This window comes from Stegostoma tigrinum, unplaced genomic scaffold, assembly GCF_030684315.1.
Source record: "Stegostoma tigrinum isolate sSteTig4 unplaced genomic scaffold, sSteTig4.hap1 scaffold_61, whole genome shotgun sequence".
In the NCBI taxonomy this organism is placed as follows: domain Eukaryota; kingdom Metazoa; phylum Chordata; class Chondrichthyes; order Orectolobiformes; family Stegostomatidae; genus Stegostoma; species Stegostoma tigrinum.
In genome coordinates this window covers 1,141,346-1,160,832 of record NW_026728547.1, presented here as the reverse complement: position 1 = coordinate 1,160,832, position 19,487 = coordinate 1,141,346, and the positions used below count along the sequence as shown (strand labels likewise).

General features: G+C 46.9%; 2 protein-coding genes across 3 annotated transcripts in view; both read left to right on the top strand.

Annotated features, from left to right (window-relative positions):
- Positions 1–19,487, top strand: part of LOC132209003 (utrophin-like) — a 247,037-nt gene that overhangs the window by 92,094 nt on the left and 135,456 nt on the right. The window lies entirely within an intron of this gene.
- LOC132209002 (utrophin-like) overlaps positions 1–19,487 on the top strand; it is a 93,947-nt gene that overhangs the window by 2,381 nt on the left and 72,079 nt on the right. Inside the window, exon 2 of the mRNA XM_059644242.1 lies at positions 476–561. Within this exon, the coding sequence (XP_059500225.1) occupies positions 476–561 (86 nt within the window). The remainder of the gene's footprint in view (positions 1–475; positions 562–19,487) is intronic.

The window sequence follows — 19,487 nt, the reverse complement described above, 5'->3', positions numbered from 1 at the left end:
AGTGTTTATCACTCGTTGTATAGAAACAGATCACACAAACTGAAATGGCATATGCGCAAATACCAACATAGAAGTTCTATATAGTAGCATTTTGTTTAAAGTTGTATTTATAAAATGAAAGGGTGAAGTATTAATTTTCACAAATCATATTAAGGTGCTATAGAAATCTATGGAAGTGAGAAATTTGTTTTTTGATTCAATACATGTCTGACAAATGACAATTCAAAGAGATCTTTGTTTTAGCTCGAGTGGGTCGCGGAATCGTTCTCATTAGGGGCATTTAAGTGACTATTAGACAGGCATATGGATGGTAATATAAGATAGGGGTGAAGGTTTGATAGACCTGAGGTTTCGGGTAAAAGTTCGGCACAACATCGTGGGCTGAAGGGCCTGTACTGTTCGATGTTCTATGTATCTTATGCTGTATTCAAATCAGTAAAGTGAGTCAGTGACATTCTGCAATTTCCTTTTCCAGGGGTTGGAGTCGAAGAATCAGAGTGCTTTCTTTGAAAATTGTCTTGATGTGTCCATCCAAGCGTCAACTGGAGGAAAAATACAAGTGTCAGTACTAAATCTATCATTGCTGATACACATGTAAACTGTAGGTTTAACTGGAGGTAAACTTTGTTTAACAAACTAGCACACTCAATAAACTGACAAAAATTATTTCCCAGATGTTTACTGTATTCTCATAATCTCTGTGATGTCTGGTGAGGGTGCAAGTGAGAAGGCTCTCTGCCAGTAAGTTTTAGTTCACGCAAAGTTGCATCATTACTGAAGTTATTTATGCTGTAAATGAAGGAGAACAGTGATGTGTATATCCTGTGCATTATGTTCCTATTATTGAGTGTGTGTTTTTTTTGTGTGTGGACCTATTGATCAACTGGAATTTTTGATTATTCAGCACATTCCTGGGACCACAGGTGCTGTTTAACAAAAGGTTTGCTGTATTAGTATATTTCTGTATTTAGTCACTGCCACGATGAGTGTTAAATCATAACTTGGTCTGTGCAGAATGTGCACAGTGCATTCCTGCAAGATAAATGATGCGCTACATATGTATGATGCTATTGTTTCTCAAAGACACTAACCTCAGCAGCTGAGATAATAAAATGTGAGGCTGGATGAACACAGCAGGCCAAGCAGCATCTCAGGAGCACAAAAGCTGACGTTTCGGGCCTAGACCCTTCATCAGAGAGGGGGATGGGGGGAGGGAACTGGAATAAATAGGGAGAGAGGGGGAGGCGGACCGAAGATGGAGAGTAAAGAAGATAGGTGGAGAAGGTGTGGGTGGGGATGTAGGGAGGGGATAGGTCAGTCCAGGGAAGACGGACAGGTCAAGGAGGTGGGATGAGGTTAGTAGGTAGCTGGGGGTGCGGCTTGGGGTGGGAGGAAGGGATGGGTGAGAGGAAGAACCGGTTAGGGAGGCAGAGACAGGTTGGACTGGTTTTGGGATGCAGTGGGTGGGGGGGAAGAGCTGGGCTGGTTGTGTGGTGCAGTGGGGGGAGGGGATGAACTGGGCTGGTTTAGGGATGCAGTGGGGGAAGGGGAAGGTCCCCACACCTCCTCCCTCACCCCCATCCCAGGCCCCAAGATGACATTCCACATTAAGCAGAGGTTCACCTGCACATCTGCCAATGTGGTATACTGCATCCACTGTACCCGGTGCGGCTTTCTCTACATTGGGGAAACCAAGCGGAGGCTTGGGGACCGCTTTGCAGAACACCTCCGCTCAGTTCGCAACAAACAACTGCACCTCCCAGTCGCAAACCATTTCCACTCCCCCTCCCATTCTCTTGATGACATGTCCATCATGGGCCTCCTGCACTGCCACAATGATGCCACCCGAAGGTTGCAGGAACAGCAACTCATATTCCGCCTGGGAACCCTGCAGCCATATGGTATCAATGTGGACTTCACCAGTTTCAAAATCTCCCCTTCCCCCACTGCATCCCTAAACCAGCCCAGTTCATCCCCTCCCCCCACTGCACCACACAACCAGCCCAGCTCTTCCCCCCCACCCACTGATCCCAAAACCAGTCCAACCTGTCTCTGCCTCCCTAACCGGTTCTTCCTCTCACCCATCCCTTCCTCCCACCCCAAGCCGCACCCCCAGCTACCTACTAACCTCATCCCACCTCCTTGACCTGTCCGTCTTCCCTGGACTGACCTATCCCCTCCCTACCTCCCCACCCACACCTTCTCCACCTATCTTCTTTACTCTCCATCTTCGGTCCGCCTCCCCCTCTCTCCCTATTTATTCCAGTTCCCTCCCCCCATCCCCCTCTCTGATGAAGGGTCTAGGCCCGAAACGTCAGCTTTTGTGCTCCTGAGATGCTGCTTGGCCTGCTGTGTTCATCCAGCCTCACATTTTATTATCTTGGAATCTCCAGCATCTGCAGTTCCCATTATCTCTGATACTATTTTAACCTCAGCAGCTGTTTTTGTTCCCAATCATGTTTTCATCATTAGAATACTGGGAAAAGTATTCAGAAGTGTGGTATGACTCAAGTGCTCAGTTGCAGCAGTGATAACACTTAATGTGAGGTAATGTTTTTGCCCATTTGTTGTTCTGTTGGTCAGCAATGTATCTCACAAACTAATGGGCATATTTCATTGAAAACTGATACATATGAGTATGGTCCAAGGAAGAACTGATTAGTTTTTGCCAGATCTAGATTTATTTCTCTATTTTCTAAAGCATCAGTTAAAATTGGTAGGAACGGCAAATGATCATCTTTCTGGAATATTGTTGATTGATTTCGAATGTTGTGGATTGTGTCAGCCCTGATAGTAGAATTTGTCATAACTATCAAAATATGAGCAGATTTTTGAGAGCAGATTATCAAATTGGCCTGAAGCTTTCTCAGTGAGATGGAAGCTTTTAATAAAAGGATTTATTTTGTCGGCCTTGCATTTCCAAAGAATCAGTCAAGTGGAGAAATGCCTCAAAGAAAAGCTGTGTAATTATAGACTCATGGATGTTTGGTGCACAGGAGGAGGCCGTGCGGTCTGTAGTTCCTGCACTGCTCAACAAAGTTCTGTCCACATTGAACTCACATGGCATTGATTTCCGTTTTGATTGTTTGGCCCATAGCCCTGGGGCCTACGGCAACAGAAGTGAATATCTAAATACTGCTTAAATATTCAGACACTTTCTGAATCAGTCACAGTTTCAGTCAGTGAGCTCAGGACTCCCACCACACTGGGAAAATAGGTTCTCCTCAACTCCCCTCTTAGCTTTCTACCTGTGAACTTCAATCTGTGCCCCCTGTTTATTGACATGTCTACGAATGGAAAAAGCAACTTCCAGTTAACCTTTGCATGTCCTTCAAAATCTTAAACACCTTCACCATGTCCCCTAGTCTGCTCCAATCTTGGCATCGGTCAGATGGGCAGGTCAGTGGCTAATTGATGTAGCCTGAAGAAGGAATAAGATGAGAGTACTTAACGTGGCAAAGCCTGTCGTGCCCGATGGACGTCAGCAATGGCAGTCAGCAGTGAAGTCCACTGGCAAGGATGGGCGGGCCCTAGCCCAACGCAGGGGAATACAAACCGTCACGGGGGAAGCCTCGTTCAGAGTGTCTGCAAATTCGTGGCTTAAGAAAGGACTGTAATGTTTGACTTTTTAAACTTTTGTTTTTATTTTTCTACTGTTATACTAAGAAGACTGTAGTGCTGAACTTTTTAACTTATTCATTTATTTTTCTAACATAGAACGTGGAACGGTACAGCGCAGTACAGGCCCTTCGGCCCACGATGTTGTATCGAACTTTTACCCTCATCCTAAGGTCTGTCTAACCTCCACTCCTACCTGAAATTGTCATCCATTTGCTTGTCTAATAGCCAATTAAATGCCCCTAATGAGGCTGACTTCACTACCCTCTCCGGCATTGCATTCCACTCCCCTACGACTCTGAGTAAAGAAGGATGGATACCTTTTCTACTTCTGCAACTAAAATTTCGTACCGAGGTACTTTGTCCCTGAGATGACACCGTCTGAGGTGACATTGTACTCTTGTACCGTGTATTGAATACATGTGATAATAAAACCTAAATCTAAATCTAATGCATAGCAGGACACTGGGAAGCTTAGAGGAGAAAAGGGATGCTGGGGTGCTTGTTCATAAATTCCTGAAGGGGTCAGGACAGGCTAGTAAGGGTTGTTACAAAGACATATGGGACATCTCCCTTTATCAGTCGTGGCGTAGATTCTAAGAATGGAGAGGTCACTTTGGAGCTGTTTAAAAGTTTGTTTCGGCCACAGCTGGAGTCGTGTGTGGCGTTTTGGTCACCACCCATTAGGCCTTGTTAGCCCTCCAGAGTTCGTTAGCTCACATTTGTCCTGGTTGAGTTCCAATTGCTGTGCCCAGCTGACCAGTCAGTTGATCTCCTCCTGAAGTTTATTCATCCTGCCTGTCAACCAATTTTAGATCCAGTGTACCACTTTGCCTTTGATCCCATGGCTGTTATTTACATGACCATTCTGTCGATATCCTCATCATTAAATTAGTCATTTGCTTGCGACACGGTCATGCATCCTGTGTTTAAGTCCAAATAATGAATATACTTGACAAATTTCAAGGGCCCTTGTGGCAAGCCCTGCACAACCCCACTCAAAGCAAACATCCTGTCAGAGAGATATCTCTCGACCGTCAATCACCCTGTGCTCTCTGCCTCAGCCAGTTTTGGCTCCAGTGTGCCTCTTTGCCTTTGATCCCGTTGACTGCTGTTTTCTTGATCACTCTGCCAAGGGGGGCTTTACTAAGTCCACATCAAATGCATAAGCTCATCAACACTCCAATATCTCCTCAAAAAAGGATCAAATTTCTGAAACGTGACCTCATCTTAACAAATCCATACTGACTATCCCTGATTAATTCATGCAAGTACATTCTACCCCTAAGAATGCCTCTTTATAGCTTCTCCAGTGCTGAGATTATTCTGACTGGCCATAAATTTCTTGGTCTGTTCCTCTCTCCGTTTGTTAATAGTAGGACAACGTTAATAGTCCGTAGAGTCAGTAATTAAGAAAGCGCATGTAATGTCGTTTATCTCAAGAGGGTTGGAATATAAAAGCAGCAATGTGCCTCTGAGGCTTTATAAGGCTCTCGTTAGGCCCCATTTAGAATACTGTGTCCAATTTTGGGCCCCATGCTTCAGGAAGGACATTCTAGCCCTGGAGCGTGTCCAGCGTAGATTCACACGGATGATCCCTGGAATGGTAGGTTTAGCGTATGATGAACGGCTGAGGATCCTGGGATCGTACTCATTAGAGTTTAGAAGGTCGAGGGGAGATCTAATAGAAACTTACAAGATAATGAATGGTTTAGAAGGGGTGGACGCTCGGAAGTTGTTTCCGTTAGGAAGGGAGATGAGGACCCGTGGGCACAGCCTTAAAATTAGAGGGGGTAAATTTAAAACTGAAATGAGACGACATTTCTTCAGCCAGAGAGTGGTGGGCTTGTGGAATTCATTGCCGCAGAGTGCATGGAGGCCGGGTTGTTGGATGCCTTCAAGGCAGAGATCGACAAATTCTTGATCTCAAAAGGAATCAAGGGCTGCGGGGAAAGTGCAGGGAAGTGGTGTTGAAATGCCCATCATCCATGATTTAAATGGCGGAGTGGGCTTGATGGGCCGAATGGCCCAACTTCGACTTGTATCTTGTGATCTTAAGGGGCTGGACATGAAGCCATTAGAGGTGAGTGTAGGTGGGGAGGGAGGGAGGGGATAGGTCACTCTGGGGAGGACGAACAGGTCAAGGGGGCGGGAGGAGCTTCGTAGGTAGGGAATGGGGGCTTGGCTTGAGCTGGGAGGAGCGGATGGGTAGGAGGAAGAACAGATTAGGGAGGTGGGGACGAGATGGGCTGGTTTTGGGATGCAGTGGTGGGAGTGGAGATTTTGAAGCTTGTGAAATCCACATTGATAGCATTGGGCTGCAGAGTTTCCAAGGCTCAGTTCAGGAAGAACAACAAACATTGATCAGTCAGTCATACATCCAACAAGAAAACTTTATTTTTTTAAAAAAATAGGATGCATCTGTTAATCAAGTGGCAAAGCATTATCGAGTTTTGAGAAGATTTGTAGCTCAGGGTTCAGGTTCCGGATGTAAGATTGCTCAATGAGCTGGAAGGTTAGTTTTCAGATAATTCGTCACCATTCCAGGTAAAATCATCAGTGAGCCTCCGGTGAAGCGCTGGAGTTCGGTCCCGCTTTCTATTCAAGTGTTTAGGTTTCCTTGGGTTGGTGATGTCATTTCCTGTTCTTTCTCTCAGAGGATGGGAGATGGATTTGGAGCCAATGTGTCCTCCCTAGTGTAGTTTGTGTATGGAATGAACTGCCAGAGGCTATTATACTCACAGTGTTTAAAAGTCACCTGCATGGACACATGAATAGGAAGGGTCTGGAGGGATATGGGCAACATGCTGGCAAATGGAACTAGTCAGTTACGATATCTGGTCGGCCTGAAGGGTCTGTTTCCCTGCTGTACAACTCTGCGACTCTGTCTCTTTGTCTCCAGACCCACCCCCCGCCCCCCGCCACACGCCACACACACAATCTCTGTCTCTCCATCTCTGTGTGTGTGCCTCACTCTCTGTCTGTCTGTGTCTCTCTCTCTCTCTCTATCGTCTTGTCTCTGCTATCTCGCTGTGCACTTCTCTGTCTCTCTCCTTCTCTTTCACTGTCTCTTTGGTCTTTGTGTGTGTGTACCCCTCTCTGTCTCTGCCTCCCTCTGTGTGTGCTTCTGCCTTTCTCTCTCTCCGTCGCTCCCTGTGACCGTCGACCCCCCACCCACTCTGCGCCGCCCCTCCCCCCGCCTTTTCCTCCATCTCTCTTACTCTCTATCCGAGCCTCTCCACCCGCTCAGCAGGGAGCGTTGTGAGTTTCTTTGGAACAAAGTTTAAAGATCTCTGTTTGAACCCAAGCCATCCGCAATCAGACTGCATTTCTAATTCCCCCCCCCCCCCCCTCTCTCTCTCTCTCTCTCTCACACACACACACACACACACACACACAGTCTGTCTCTTTCTCCCTTTCAGTCAATCCCCTTCCTCTCTTGGTCCTACTCAAGCCTTTTCCCACCCCCGACTCTGCCTCGGCGATGAGTCCGCTGTCTGGATCCCTTTTCCCAGGCGTGGGCTGAGGACCCAGCGGTTCGGCAGCGGGGATCATCGCACCACGCTCCCGGACCCCTACAACCTCCTGTTCTCCAGCGGCCTCCAGCATGACCACCGGGCTGGGAGCAGGCATCCGGGCTGCCGGAGCGCTCGCTGCTCAGTGGCTCAGCCCTGCGCCGCCTTTGCCGGGAGCGGGGATCCGAGGTGGGAGAAGGCCTCTTCGCCCGGCTCCTGGGCACAGCTACCTGCCTGAACAGCTGCCTGGCACCGAGCCTGCGCTCCCTGAGCACCCGGCCGCGGGTCCGCGACGCCTTCCGGGGCTGAGTAGCCGAAAACTATCTCCTACTGCAAGGTGAGAGCGGGGTTTGGGGTGAAGGGAGGACTGGGGACATGAGCACGGTCCCTGTTTCACATCCTGCGCCGCTCCTATCACAAAGCGAGGGTTTGGGAATGTATGTTTTGGGGGTGAGAATAGCCGTCCCCGGGTGAGGGAAGGCTGGGGGGGACATTGGGAGGGTGTCTATTATACAGCCCTGCGCGGGTTTCCGTAGCCGAACAGCCTACTGCTCTCGTACTACAAGGTAAAGGGAAGGCGGGGGATGGAATGGGGTGGGGTTTCGAGGATAGCCGTCTTGGAAGTGAGAGGACATGGGGAGAGTCACTATCGTACAGCCCAGTGACTGAATGGCTTACAGCTACTGCAAAAGGGTCGTGGTCGGGGGTTGGTTTAGGAGAGGGTTGTTGTAGGGAGGTTTGGGGTCACGGGCAGAGCTGCTTTCTGCAGCCGAACAGCCACTGCCACAAGATGAGATGGGAGGAGGTGTTTTCAGAGCGAGGGGATGCCCCCTCGCCCCGCCGCTGTGGGAAGTAGGATCTTTATCGCATAACCCTCCGTAGCCGAATAGCACTCCGACGACAAGGTGGGAAGGCAGGAGGGGCTCCCGGGGATGAGGGAAGGACAGAACCAGGGTCAGTATAAGGTTAGGGGCTGAACAGACCCCTTCCAGGGGCTGAGGGGAGCTCTTATGCCCTCCGCCAAGCGACCAGCCGAGATCGACCCGCAGCTCTCCGACAACAAGGGGACCCTGTCTCAGAGGCTGGAGCATTTCTGGCCGGAGCTCTGAGGGAAAGGGTCATCGCACCCAAAACGCTACCTCGGGACTTTTTCTTGACAGATGCTGAGCATTTTCAGCAACTTGTGTTTGCATTTCTACCCGGAGGTGGGTTTGTGGAGAGACACCATGGTAAGGGAATGGGTGTGGGGTTTGATGGGGCAGTCACAGAGACTGTCGAGAGAGAGAGAGAGAGGCAACCCCCGTGTCAGGGTTTGGAAAATCTCCGGCAGTGCTTCATTTCTCTCTCAGCCGAAGGCGCTGCGTGCTTTGGTTTCCTTTGCTCTTGTACTCTCACCCCCTGTGAATAAAGCCAGAGTGAGAGAGAGAGAGAGTTTGTGGCGGGAGAGAGAAAAGGGACAGAAAGATGGAAATAAAGGAGCATGACAAGGGAGTGAAATTAGGGCCAGCAGAGGTGAGAGATTGGGAGAGAATCAGAGTGAGGGAGGAAGAGTGATAAAACACAAACAAAAGAGAATGGGAGGTAACGAGGTGTTCATGAGCATGAAACAGCAGGACATGCAGCATCAGAGGCCAGGGAAGCTGATGTCAGCCTGTCTGCTGTGTTCATCTCCCTTCCTCCGTTCACCCCCCTCCTCCTGCCCCTTTGCCCCCCCCCCTCCTCCTGCCCCTTTGCCCCCCCTCCTCCTCCTGCCCCTTTGCCCCCCCTCCTCCTCCTGCCCCTTTGCCCCCCCTCCTCCTCCTGCCCCTTTGCCCCCCCTCCTCCTCCTGCCCCTTTGCCCCCCCTCCTCCTCCTGCCCCTTTGCCCCCCTCCTCCTCCTGCCCCTTTGCCCCCCCGCCCCCCTCCTCCTCCTGCCCCTTTGCCCCCCCGCCCCCCTCCTCCTCCTGCCCCTTTGCCCCCCCGCCCCCCTCCTCCTCCTGCCCCTTTGCCCCCCCGCCCCCCTCCTGCCCCTTTGCCCCCCCGCCCCCCTCCTGCCCCTTTGCCCCCCCTCCTCCTCCTGCCCCTTTGCCCCCCCTCCTCCTCCTGCCCCTTTGCCCCCCCTCCTCCTCCTGCCCCTTTGCCCCCCCTTCCTCTTGCTCCCTCCAGTCATCCATTCCTTTTTCCAGTCAGTCCTCGCTCCCTCCCTCCCTCGCTCCCTCCCACCAGCCATCCATTCCTCCCTCCCTCGCTCCCTCTAGTCAGTCAAAACAACTAAGAAAATTACAGCACAGGAACAGGTCCTTCAGCCCTCCAAGCCTGCGCCGATCAAGATCCTCTGTCTCACCTGTCGCCTATTTTCTCACGGTCTGTGTCCATTTGCTCCCTGCCCATCCACGTACCTGTCCAAATATATCTTAAAAGACGCTAACGTGTCTGCGTCTCCCACCTCCGCTGGCAACACGTTCCAGGTGCCCACCAACCTCTGTGTAAAGAACTTTCCATGCATATGTCCCTTAAACTTTGCTCCTCTCACTTTGAACTCATGACCCCTCGTAATTGAGTCCTCCACTCTGGGGGTAAAAAGCTTTTTGCTGTTCACCCTGTCTATACCCTCATGATTTTGTTGACTTCAATCAGGTCCCCCCCAATCTCCATCTTTCTCATGAAAATAATCCTAATCTACTCAACCTCTCTTCATGGCTAGCACCCTCCATACAAGGCAGCATCCTGGTGAACTTCCTCTGCACCCTCTCCAAAGCATCCACATCCTTTTGGTAATGTGGCGACTGGAACTGTGCACAGTAGTCCAAATGTGGCCAAACCAAAGTCCGATACAACTGCAACATGACCTTGGCAAGTCTTGTACTCAATACCCCATCCAATAAAGGAAAGCATGCCATATGCCTTCGAGACCACCCTATTGACCTGCGTTGTCACCTTCAGGGAACGATGGACCTGAACACCCAGATCTCTCTGTTCATCAATTTTCCCCAAGACTTTTCCATTTACTGTACAGTTCGTCCTTGAATTTGATCTTCCAAAATGCATCACCTCGCATTTTCCCGGATTGAACTCCATCTGCCATTTATCTGCCCAACTCTCCAGTCTATCTATGTTCTGCTGTAACCTCTGATAGTCCCCTTCACTATCGGCTTCTCCATTCCTCCCTTGTAGTGCGATTAGGCAAGACTAAGGAGGCATAGAATGGGTGTGCAAAATGCAGGGCAATGGGGACAATTGAATTGTGGAGCTGGTTTAAGGAACAGATATTGCGTGTCCTTGATAGGTACGTCCCTGTCAGGCAGGGAGGAAGCGATCAGCTAAGGGAACCGTGGTTTACTAAAAAACTTGTATCTCTTGTTAAGCAGAAGAGGGAGGCTGATGTGACGATGAGACCAGATGGTTCACATGAGGTGATGGAGAGCTACAGATTAGCTAGGAAGGATTTAAAGAGAGAGTTAAGAAGAGCAAGGAGGGTACACGAGCAGACACTGGCAGGTAAATAAAGGAGAGCCCGAAAGCTTTCGATAGGTATGTGAGGAATAAGAGGATGACTTGGGTAGGCATAGGGCCAGTCAAAGACAGAAGTGGGAAGTTGTGTGTGGACGCTGTGGAGATTGGAGAGGTGCTAAATGAATATTTCTCATCTGTTTTCACTGAGGGACAGGAGAATATTGTAGAGGAGGTGATTGAGTTAGAGGCTACTAGAATTGAAAGGGTTAAGGTTAGTAAGGACGAAGTGTCATCAATTCGACAACGTGTGACGGTAGGTAAAGCCCCTGGGCCTGATAGGATTTTTCCGAGGATTGTCTGGGATGCTAGGGAGGAGGTGGTGGAGCCTTTGGCCTTGATCTTGGAGTCCTCATTGTCTACAGGTTTAGTACCAGAGGAGTGGAGGATTGCAAATGTTGTGCCCTTGTTCAAGAGGGGCAGTAGGAATGACCCAGGCAATTATAGACCTGTGAGCCTTAGGTGTGTTGTAGGAAAAATTTTGGAAAGGATTATAAGAGATAGGATTTATAATCATCCAACAATCAACAACTTGATTGGAGATAGTCAGCATGGATTCGTCAAGGGCAAGTCGTGTCTCACAAACGTCATTGAGTTTTTTGAGAAGGTGACCAAGCATGTGGATGAGGGTCGGGCAGTTGGCGTGGTGTACATGGACTTGAGTAAAGCCTTTGATAAGTTTCCCCATGGTAGGCTCTCGGAGAAAATACAGAGGCACGGGATTGAGGGAGATTTAGCCAGTTGGATTAGAAACTGGCTTTCGGTAAGAAGGCAACAAGTGGTGGTTGATGGAGAATATTCAGCCTGGAGTCCGGTTACGCGTGGTGTGCCTCAAGGATCTGTTTTGTGACCACTGCTGTTTGTCATTTGTATAAATGACTTGGACGCAGGAATTGGTTGATGGGTTCGTGAGTTTGCAGATGACAGTAAAGTCGGTGGAGTGGTGGACAGTGTGGAAGAATGTTGCAGGTTGCAGGGAGACTTGGATAAACTGCAGAATTGTCCCGAAATTTGGCAAATGGAGATTAATATGGATAAATATGAGGTGATTCACTTTGGGAGGAATAATAGGAAGGCAGAACACCGGGTCAACGGAAAGATTCTTGGCAGTGTAGATGAGCAGAGGGATCGTGGTGTCCGTGTACATAGATTCCTGAAAATTGCCACCCAGGTTGATAGTGCTGTTCAGAAGTCTGATGGTGTTTTAGGTTTCATTGGTAGAGGGATTGAGTTGCGGAGACGTGATGTCATGCTGCAACTCTACAAAACGCTAGTGCGGCCTCAGTTTGAATATTGCGTGGTCGCTCCATTACAGGAAGGATGTGGAATCATTGGAACAGGTGCAGAGGAGATTTACCAGAATGTTGCCTGGTCTGGAGCGAAGGTCTTATGAAGAAAGGCTGAGGAACTTGGGTCTGTTCTCATTGGAGAGAAGGAGGCTCAGAGGGGATTTAATAGAGACATGCAAGATGGTCAGTGGATTAGATAGGGTGCACAGTGAGAGTTTTTTTTCCCGAGGATGATGACTTCAGCTTGTACAAGGGGGTGCAGCTACACTTTGAGGGGTGATGGATTTAAGACAGATGTCAGAGGCAGGTTCTTTACTCAGAGAGTGGTAAGGGCGTGGAATGCCCTGCCTGCCAATGAAGTTAACTCAGCCACATGAGGGGCATTTAAGCAGCCCTTGGATCAGCATATGGTTGACAATAGGATAGTGCAGGGGAATGGGCTTCGATTAGTTCACAGGTCGGCGCAACATGGAGGGCCGAAGGGCCTGTTCTGCGTTGTGTTCTTCTATGTTCAGTTACAGTTCACAGATTACTCTACCACTCATTTTAGTGTTGTGTGAAGAGGATAATGAACATCTGCAGAAGGACGCAGAAAGTGTAAGTGAATGGACAATGGCAGATGGAGTGCAACGATGGTAAAAGTGAGACTATCCATTTTGGTAGCAATTAGGGCAAAATGGAGTATTAGTTAAATGGTGAAAAATTGTAGCATGCTGCTATTCCCCGGCTGAATGTTTTAAAGGCCAAGACAGACAGATCTTTGAACAGCAAAGGAATTGAGTTTAAAAATCGGGAGGGGATGCTCCAGTTGTATAGGGTGCTGGTGAGGCTTGATGTCGAATAGTTTGTACAGTTTTAGTCTCCTCACTTGAGAAAGGATGTGCTGGCAGTGGAGGGGGTGCAAAGGAGCTTCACAAGATTGATTCCACAATTGAAAATGTTGCTGTATGGGGAGAGATTGAGGAGACTTGGATTGCACTCTCTGAGACTTCGAAGAATGAGGGGTGTTCTAATAGCACCTTTTAAAATGATGAAAGAAATAGATAGGAAAGAAACACGGAAGTTGTTTCCACTGATGGGTGAAATTACAACTAGGCGGCACAGCCTCAAAATAAGGGTGAACAGATTTCAGACTGAGTTGAGGATGAGCTTCTTCATCCAAAGGGTTGTGAATCTGTGGAATTCTCTGCTCAGTGAAACAGTCAAGGTTCCCTGGTTGAATGTTTTAAAGGCCAAGACAGATAGATCTTTGAACAGGAAAGGAATTGAGTGTTATGGTGAATGGGAGGGTAAGTGGAACTGAGTCCGCCAAAAGATCAGCGATGACCTTATTGAATGGCGGAGCGAGCTGGAAGAGACAGATGACCTACTCCTTTATTTCTTCTGTCCATATGTCCTTAGATTGCCATCCTTGTCATTCCTCCTTCCCTGGAATAGGCCAGTTCTGAACGCTGATCAGTAGGTCTTTAAATATCTCCCGCGTATCAAATGCCGACTTGTTCAATCAAAGCTCCTCCCAATTAATACTGCTCAGCTCCTACCTAATACTGATGTAATTTTCCTTCCCCCAATTTCGTAGCTTCCCCCAAGGTCCTGATTATTCATAGCTATCTTAAAATGTAAGGAGAGGCGATCACCCCGTTGAAGAAGCTCCTGGTTCAGTGTTTTCCCCCATGTGGGAGTCAACTACAGGTTTTCTTGTTCCAAGGTTGGGGAGGAAATAGCCGAGTGGTATTATTGCTGGATTGTTAATTCAGAGACTTAGATAACATTCTGGGGACCTGTGTTCAAATCCCAGCACAGCAGGTGGTGGAATTTGAATTGAATACAAAAGAAAATCATGAATGAAGAATCTAATGATGACCATGAATCCATTGTCAAATGTCAGAAAAACCCACCTGCTTCACTGATGTCCTTTCGGAAAGGAAACTGCCATCCTTACATGGTCTGGCCTACATGTGACTGCAGACCCACAGCTAGATGATTGACTCTGAACTGTCCCCTGGGCAATTCGGGATGGACAATAAACACTGCCGAGCTAGTGATGTCCTCCTCCCATTAGCAAATAAATAAAATTGGATTCTATGTCTTCCGATTGAAGATCGTTTCTTGTTCTCACAGTAATTTCATCGCTTACAGTCAGTTTCCCTCTTGCCTGTCTTTTTGGAATGTCACGTAGCCCTGCACATTTACCTCCAGTGTTGATCGCCTTATAACCATGTCTTTGTAATAGCTCTCAAATCATGCCCGTCAACCTGTCTGTGTGCTATGAATTTGTTGATTTTGTTCTGAATACAATGAGCACGCAAGCAAAGAGTCATTAATTTTGATTTATAACTTTATTTCACCTCTTGACACTATTTACAGCTGTTTTCTGTTTCTACATGCTGTCTTTTCCAGTCCCATGCTGAGTATTGTTATCCCAATAGTTCTTTAATGTCAGTGTGTGCGTATTCCTGGGCGACTATGCTCGTGTGGTCTACGGAGTTGTGGAGGTCGCAGTTCTAGGACAGCCATTTCATAGGCCTCTGCTGCAGCTCAGAAGAAAAGACAATCTCTTGCTCTGAGCTCTGCAAACCAGGGCAATGTCAAAAAGGAAACAAGGTCAAAAGAATTTCAACAAGAATCTCAAAATTAACTGCTGAATTCACATAAGCATTCCGGGGATCGCCCAATGTAGTGGCCACAACATGCCACTTTCTATTCCTCACAAACAATCCAAAGGCTGAACTATCCGTATCCCTCTTAACTTTTACGTTTTTTGAGCTAATTTCTTGTTTCTAACTTGTGTGTATTTGTGGTGCCTTATGACTTCTTGCATTTAGCAATTGATAAACTCACTTTCTCACTAATTCAGTAAAACCTAGTTTTATAGAATCCCCAGTGTGGAAACAGGCCATTCAGTTCAAGAAGTCCACAGCAACCCTACAAAGAGCATCCCACCCAGACCCATCCCCATTCCCTACTCTATCCCTGTCAGCCTGCATTTCCCATGGCTGATATACCTAACCTACACGTGTGTGGGCACTGTGGGTAATTCAGCATTCCCAATCCACCTAACCTGCACATCTCTGGACTGGTCAAAACAATGATTCGATTTGAATTAGTTATAATGCAGCTGTAAACAGTAATCCTCCGTCCCTGTGTTGGAGCGAGATTTAACATTCAAGATCAAAAATGAAACACTTGAACAAGGTAGCTCAAATTGAGGTTGTTGACTTGCTCGCCGAGCTGGCTTGTTTTCATTGAGACGTTTCGTCACCATGATTGGTGACATCACCAGCAGAGCCTCCAACGAAACAATGTTACTTTACTCTGTCTGGAATTTATACCGTCCGGTCAGTTACCATGAGTACTGTCATTTCGGGTTTTGATCTGTATGGGTTTGTATGTGCGGTCCAATTGTATCTGTTTGTTGGTTGCATTATGGGTGGAGGATCACGCCACTCATACGGAACTGGGACAAGGTAACCATAGTAGCCCAAGCCAAGTGTAGACACGCAGAGGAATTCCTAGAGGCATGGTTCACCACCCATTCTGCAGGCTCACATTCTTGGTCTCTTCAGTTTGAATATGATCACTTAACCATATCCTTTATGACAAACAACAGAGTCTTACTTCCTAAAAGCTTCAAACAGGACTGTCCAGACAGATTCACTTGTTCTCATGATATCGTCTTCTGCTGGAGGGATTCCGAAATGTCTGCATTCTTCCTCAACTGAGCATTCCTTGCGTTCGTGGTTGACAGAGCTCTCGGCCATGTCCAACCCATCTCGTACACTTTGGCCTCACCCCTGATGAGGTACCCTGGTCCTCAATGACCAACCCATCAATATCCACATCTAGAAGAACATCAGCCACGATTTCCAACAAGATCCCACCACCAGGCATATATTCCCCTCCCCTCCCTTGTCAGCCTTCTGCAGGGACCATTCCATCAGGATACCTCGGTCCACTCCTTATCCATTCGCAACACCTTCCCATAACCCGACAGCACTTTGCATGCCACCACAGAAGGCATAACATCTGTCCATTTACTTCCTCCGGCTTCACTACCCAAGGCTTCCAGGGGAAGCAGCGATTTACCCACACTTCACTCAATCTAGCCTACTGTATTCACTGCTCACAATATTGTCTCGCTCTGCATCGGGGAGACGAAACACAGACTGACCAACCACTTGGCTGAACACCTATATTCTGTACATAAAAATGGCCCCAGGTTTCCAATTGCCTATCACTTGAGCACCCCATCATGATCCCTGGCCAAAATCTCTGTCTCAGGCTTGCTGCAGTGCTCCAGTGAGTGCAAGGTAGAAGACAAAAATCTCATGTTTGCTTTGCAGAACACCTCCGCTCGGTTCGCAATCAACAACAGCACCTTCCAGTCACCAACCATTTTAACTCCTTTAACTCCCCCTCCCATTCCTTAGACGGCATGTCCATCATGGGCCTCCTGCAGTGCCACAATGATGCCACCCGAAGTGGGCAGGAACAGCAACTCATATTCCGCTTGGGAACCCTGCAGCCCAATGGTATCAATGTGAACTTCACCAGTTTCAAAATCTCCCCTTCCCCTACTGCATCCCTAAACCAGCCCAGTTTGTCCCCTCCCCCCACTGCACCACACAACCAGCCCAGCCCCCCCCCCCCCCCCCCCCCCACCCACTGCATCCCAAAACCAGTCCAACCTGTCTCTGCCTCCCTAACCGGTTCTTCCTCTCACCCATCCCTTCCTCCCACCCCAAGCCGCACCCCCATCTACCTACTAACCTCATCCCACCTCCTTGACCTGTCCGTCTTCCCTGGACTGACCTATCCCCTCCCTACCTCCCCACCTGTACTCTCTCCACCTATCTTCTTTACTCTCCATCTTCGGTCTGCCTCCCCCTCTCTCCCTATTTATTCCAGTTCCCTCTCCCCATCCCCCTCTCTGATGAAGGGTCTAGGCCCGAAACGTCAGCTTTTGTGCTCCTGAGATGCTGCTTGGCCTGCTGTGTTCATCCAGCCTCACATTTTATTATCTTGGAATTCTCCAGCATCTGCAGTTCCCATTATCTCTAATACTATTTATAACACACCACACTGACTGTAACTACAAGCTGTGTGTTTCTTCAACAAAATATCTGCAAATAAACAAACATCCTGGATGAAGACTTATTATCTGACACTCCACTCACACCAGTTGTATGATCTTTTGATCTGTCTGCTTATAAATTGTGTGCCTGTGTGTTTTCCTCTCTGACCACACGTGATGAAGGGACTGCACTTCAAAAGCTTGTATGATTTCAAATAAACCTGTCAGATTATAACCTGATGCTATGTGGCTTCTGACTTTGTCCATCCTCGTCTAACACCAGCACCTCCACATTATAAGTGTTTGAAACCAAGTCAGTGCAACAGGTATATGTCGAACATTTGACTTCAGAAGGATGCCTCGTGCTGAAAAGTTTATTAATAACAAAGGATTTCTCCATTATGCCATCTATCATAACATGCTGCGCCTCACAGTCATAATGAAAGGATGCCCACTTTAATTTAGCAGCGCCAAGAACAGTTATGGACATGTTTAGCATGGGAGAAGGCCATTCAACCTATTTTATCTGTACCAGCTCTCTCCCAGAGCAACAAAATTAATCCTTTTCTCGAATTCATTCCACATATTTCACAGGATTGAAATATATAGGTACATAGTTAAGAGATTTTAACATCGAGTGAGCAGTTCTCGCACTTCACCTTGTCACTAACAATTGAAAACGTGACTTAGAAAGAGTGGGTCTTTATTTTGTTCTGTTGTGATGATGAAGAAGATGCAAGTCCAAGTGCTGGAACTGGCCTCTTGAACTTAGAAACGTTTAAATGTGTATAAAATGAATTCTGTGCGCATCTATTAAAAGCAGTTTTATGGAAGGAAAAGGTACCAAAGAAGATTTGGTGTATTGTACTTTATGCTATTATACTCCAACCTGTGAAAACAGAACTCTACGACTGTGAGTGTTGAGATCTGAGAGGGTGCTATCTTGTTTGAATTTACATTGCTAAGTCTAGGCCTATTTTCCCAACAGCAAAATTGGTAATGCAGAAAGAAATGGATGTTTCTCGCATTTGTTGGCTGTAAGTGTCTGTTTAAAGTTTGAGTACAGTTTCCTCATATACAGGTGCTTAACCTGCTTTTACAGTTTGAACATTTGTTGTGCCAATGAAAATTGTTTGAATGGTTTCACCTCCAGTTTTCTTCTTTATACATATTTGGTATTTTTTCAGGGTAAGGACTGCCTGCAAAATCTGAGATTGGGTTTTGAAAGACATCAACCTTTGCTTGCGAGAGATAATGGTAACTGCAGATGCTAGAGAATGCGAGATAACAATGTGTGGAGCTGGATGAACACAGCAGGCCAAGCAGCATCTCAGGAGCACAAAAGCTGACATTTCGGGCCTCGACCCTTCATGCGAGAGAACGTAACGTAAGAAAGAAGAACAGGACTAAGTAGTATTATCCTTCAAAGCCTTGTTGAGTTGATTTGTCCTGTTTTGTTCCTTACTTTTACATTTATTAAATCCACTTTTTTAAAAGCATTCTTTCACAGGATGAGGGCACTGCTGGCAAGGCTAACATTCATTTCCCATCCAGGAATGGCTTGGTCGGTCATTTTGGAGGTCAGTAGAGAGTCAGCCATATTCCTGTGAATTTGAAGTCAGATACCAGAATTGTGAAGGGATGCAGATTCCCTTCCCTAAAGAATAGATTAGTGAATTCAGTTTTCTGTTACAATAATTTATGATAGTTTCATCGTCACTGTTACTTTTAACTCGAGATCTTTATGAATTAAATGTCATTTCCAGCAGATGCTTTTGTATATTATATTTAATATTAGGATTTTAGTTTTAACTTAATTTCTTCTTAACATTTAATCATTAATTTCAGGATGTTTCTCAGATTTTATACGCTTCCTCTCCATTAGGTTTTTAAAGAAGAAATTGCCCCAGTCAAACAAGAAGTCAAAATATTAAATGATCTGGCCAGTCAATTATCTCCGCTTGATGTCTCTTTCTCTCCAAAGATTTCTCACCAGCTTGACGACCTAAATATGAGGTTGAAATTTATACAGGTAACAGTGAAAACATTTTCTAAACTAGCCAATCTGTTGAAGAAAGCATGTCCAGATAATTTGGCTTCAAATATATGAGCAAGATAAAGAACCGTTTCAATTGAAGCAAGCAATTAATATTTTATTATCATAGTTTATGAAGTTATCCAATTTTATAATATTACGTTTTCAAAAATACAATGTTCTTGTCTGTAGTCTGCACTTTAGAATGTAATCGCAAAACAAAATCCAAATAATGAGACATGTGAGCATCCGAACTACAGTCTGAAATGGCTCAGGACTGGAACAATTTGAATATATTCAGGATGAAGCTGCAGGTAGCAGATATTTTTCCCGATCCATCCAAAAGAATTTGGAATTGGACCATTGTGCTCACTGCTGTACACTTCAGTATTATGTATTGTTTCATATTTTAAGTCCCTGAGAAAGGCATACTTTAATGAATTGCAACAAAGATATACTTGATGCAT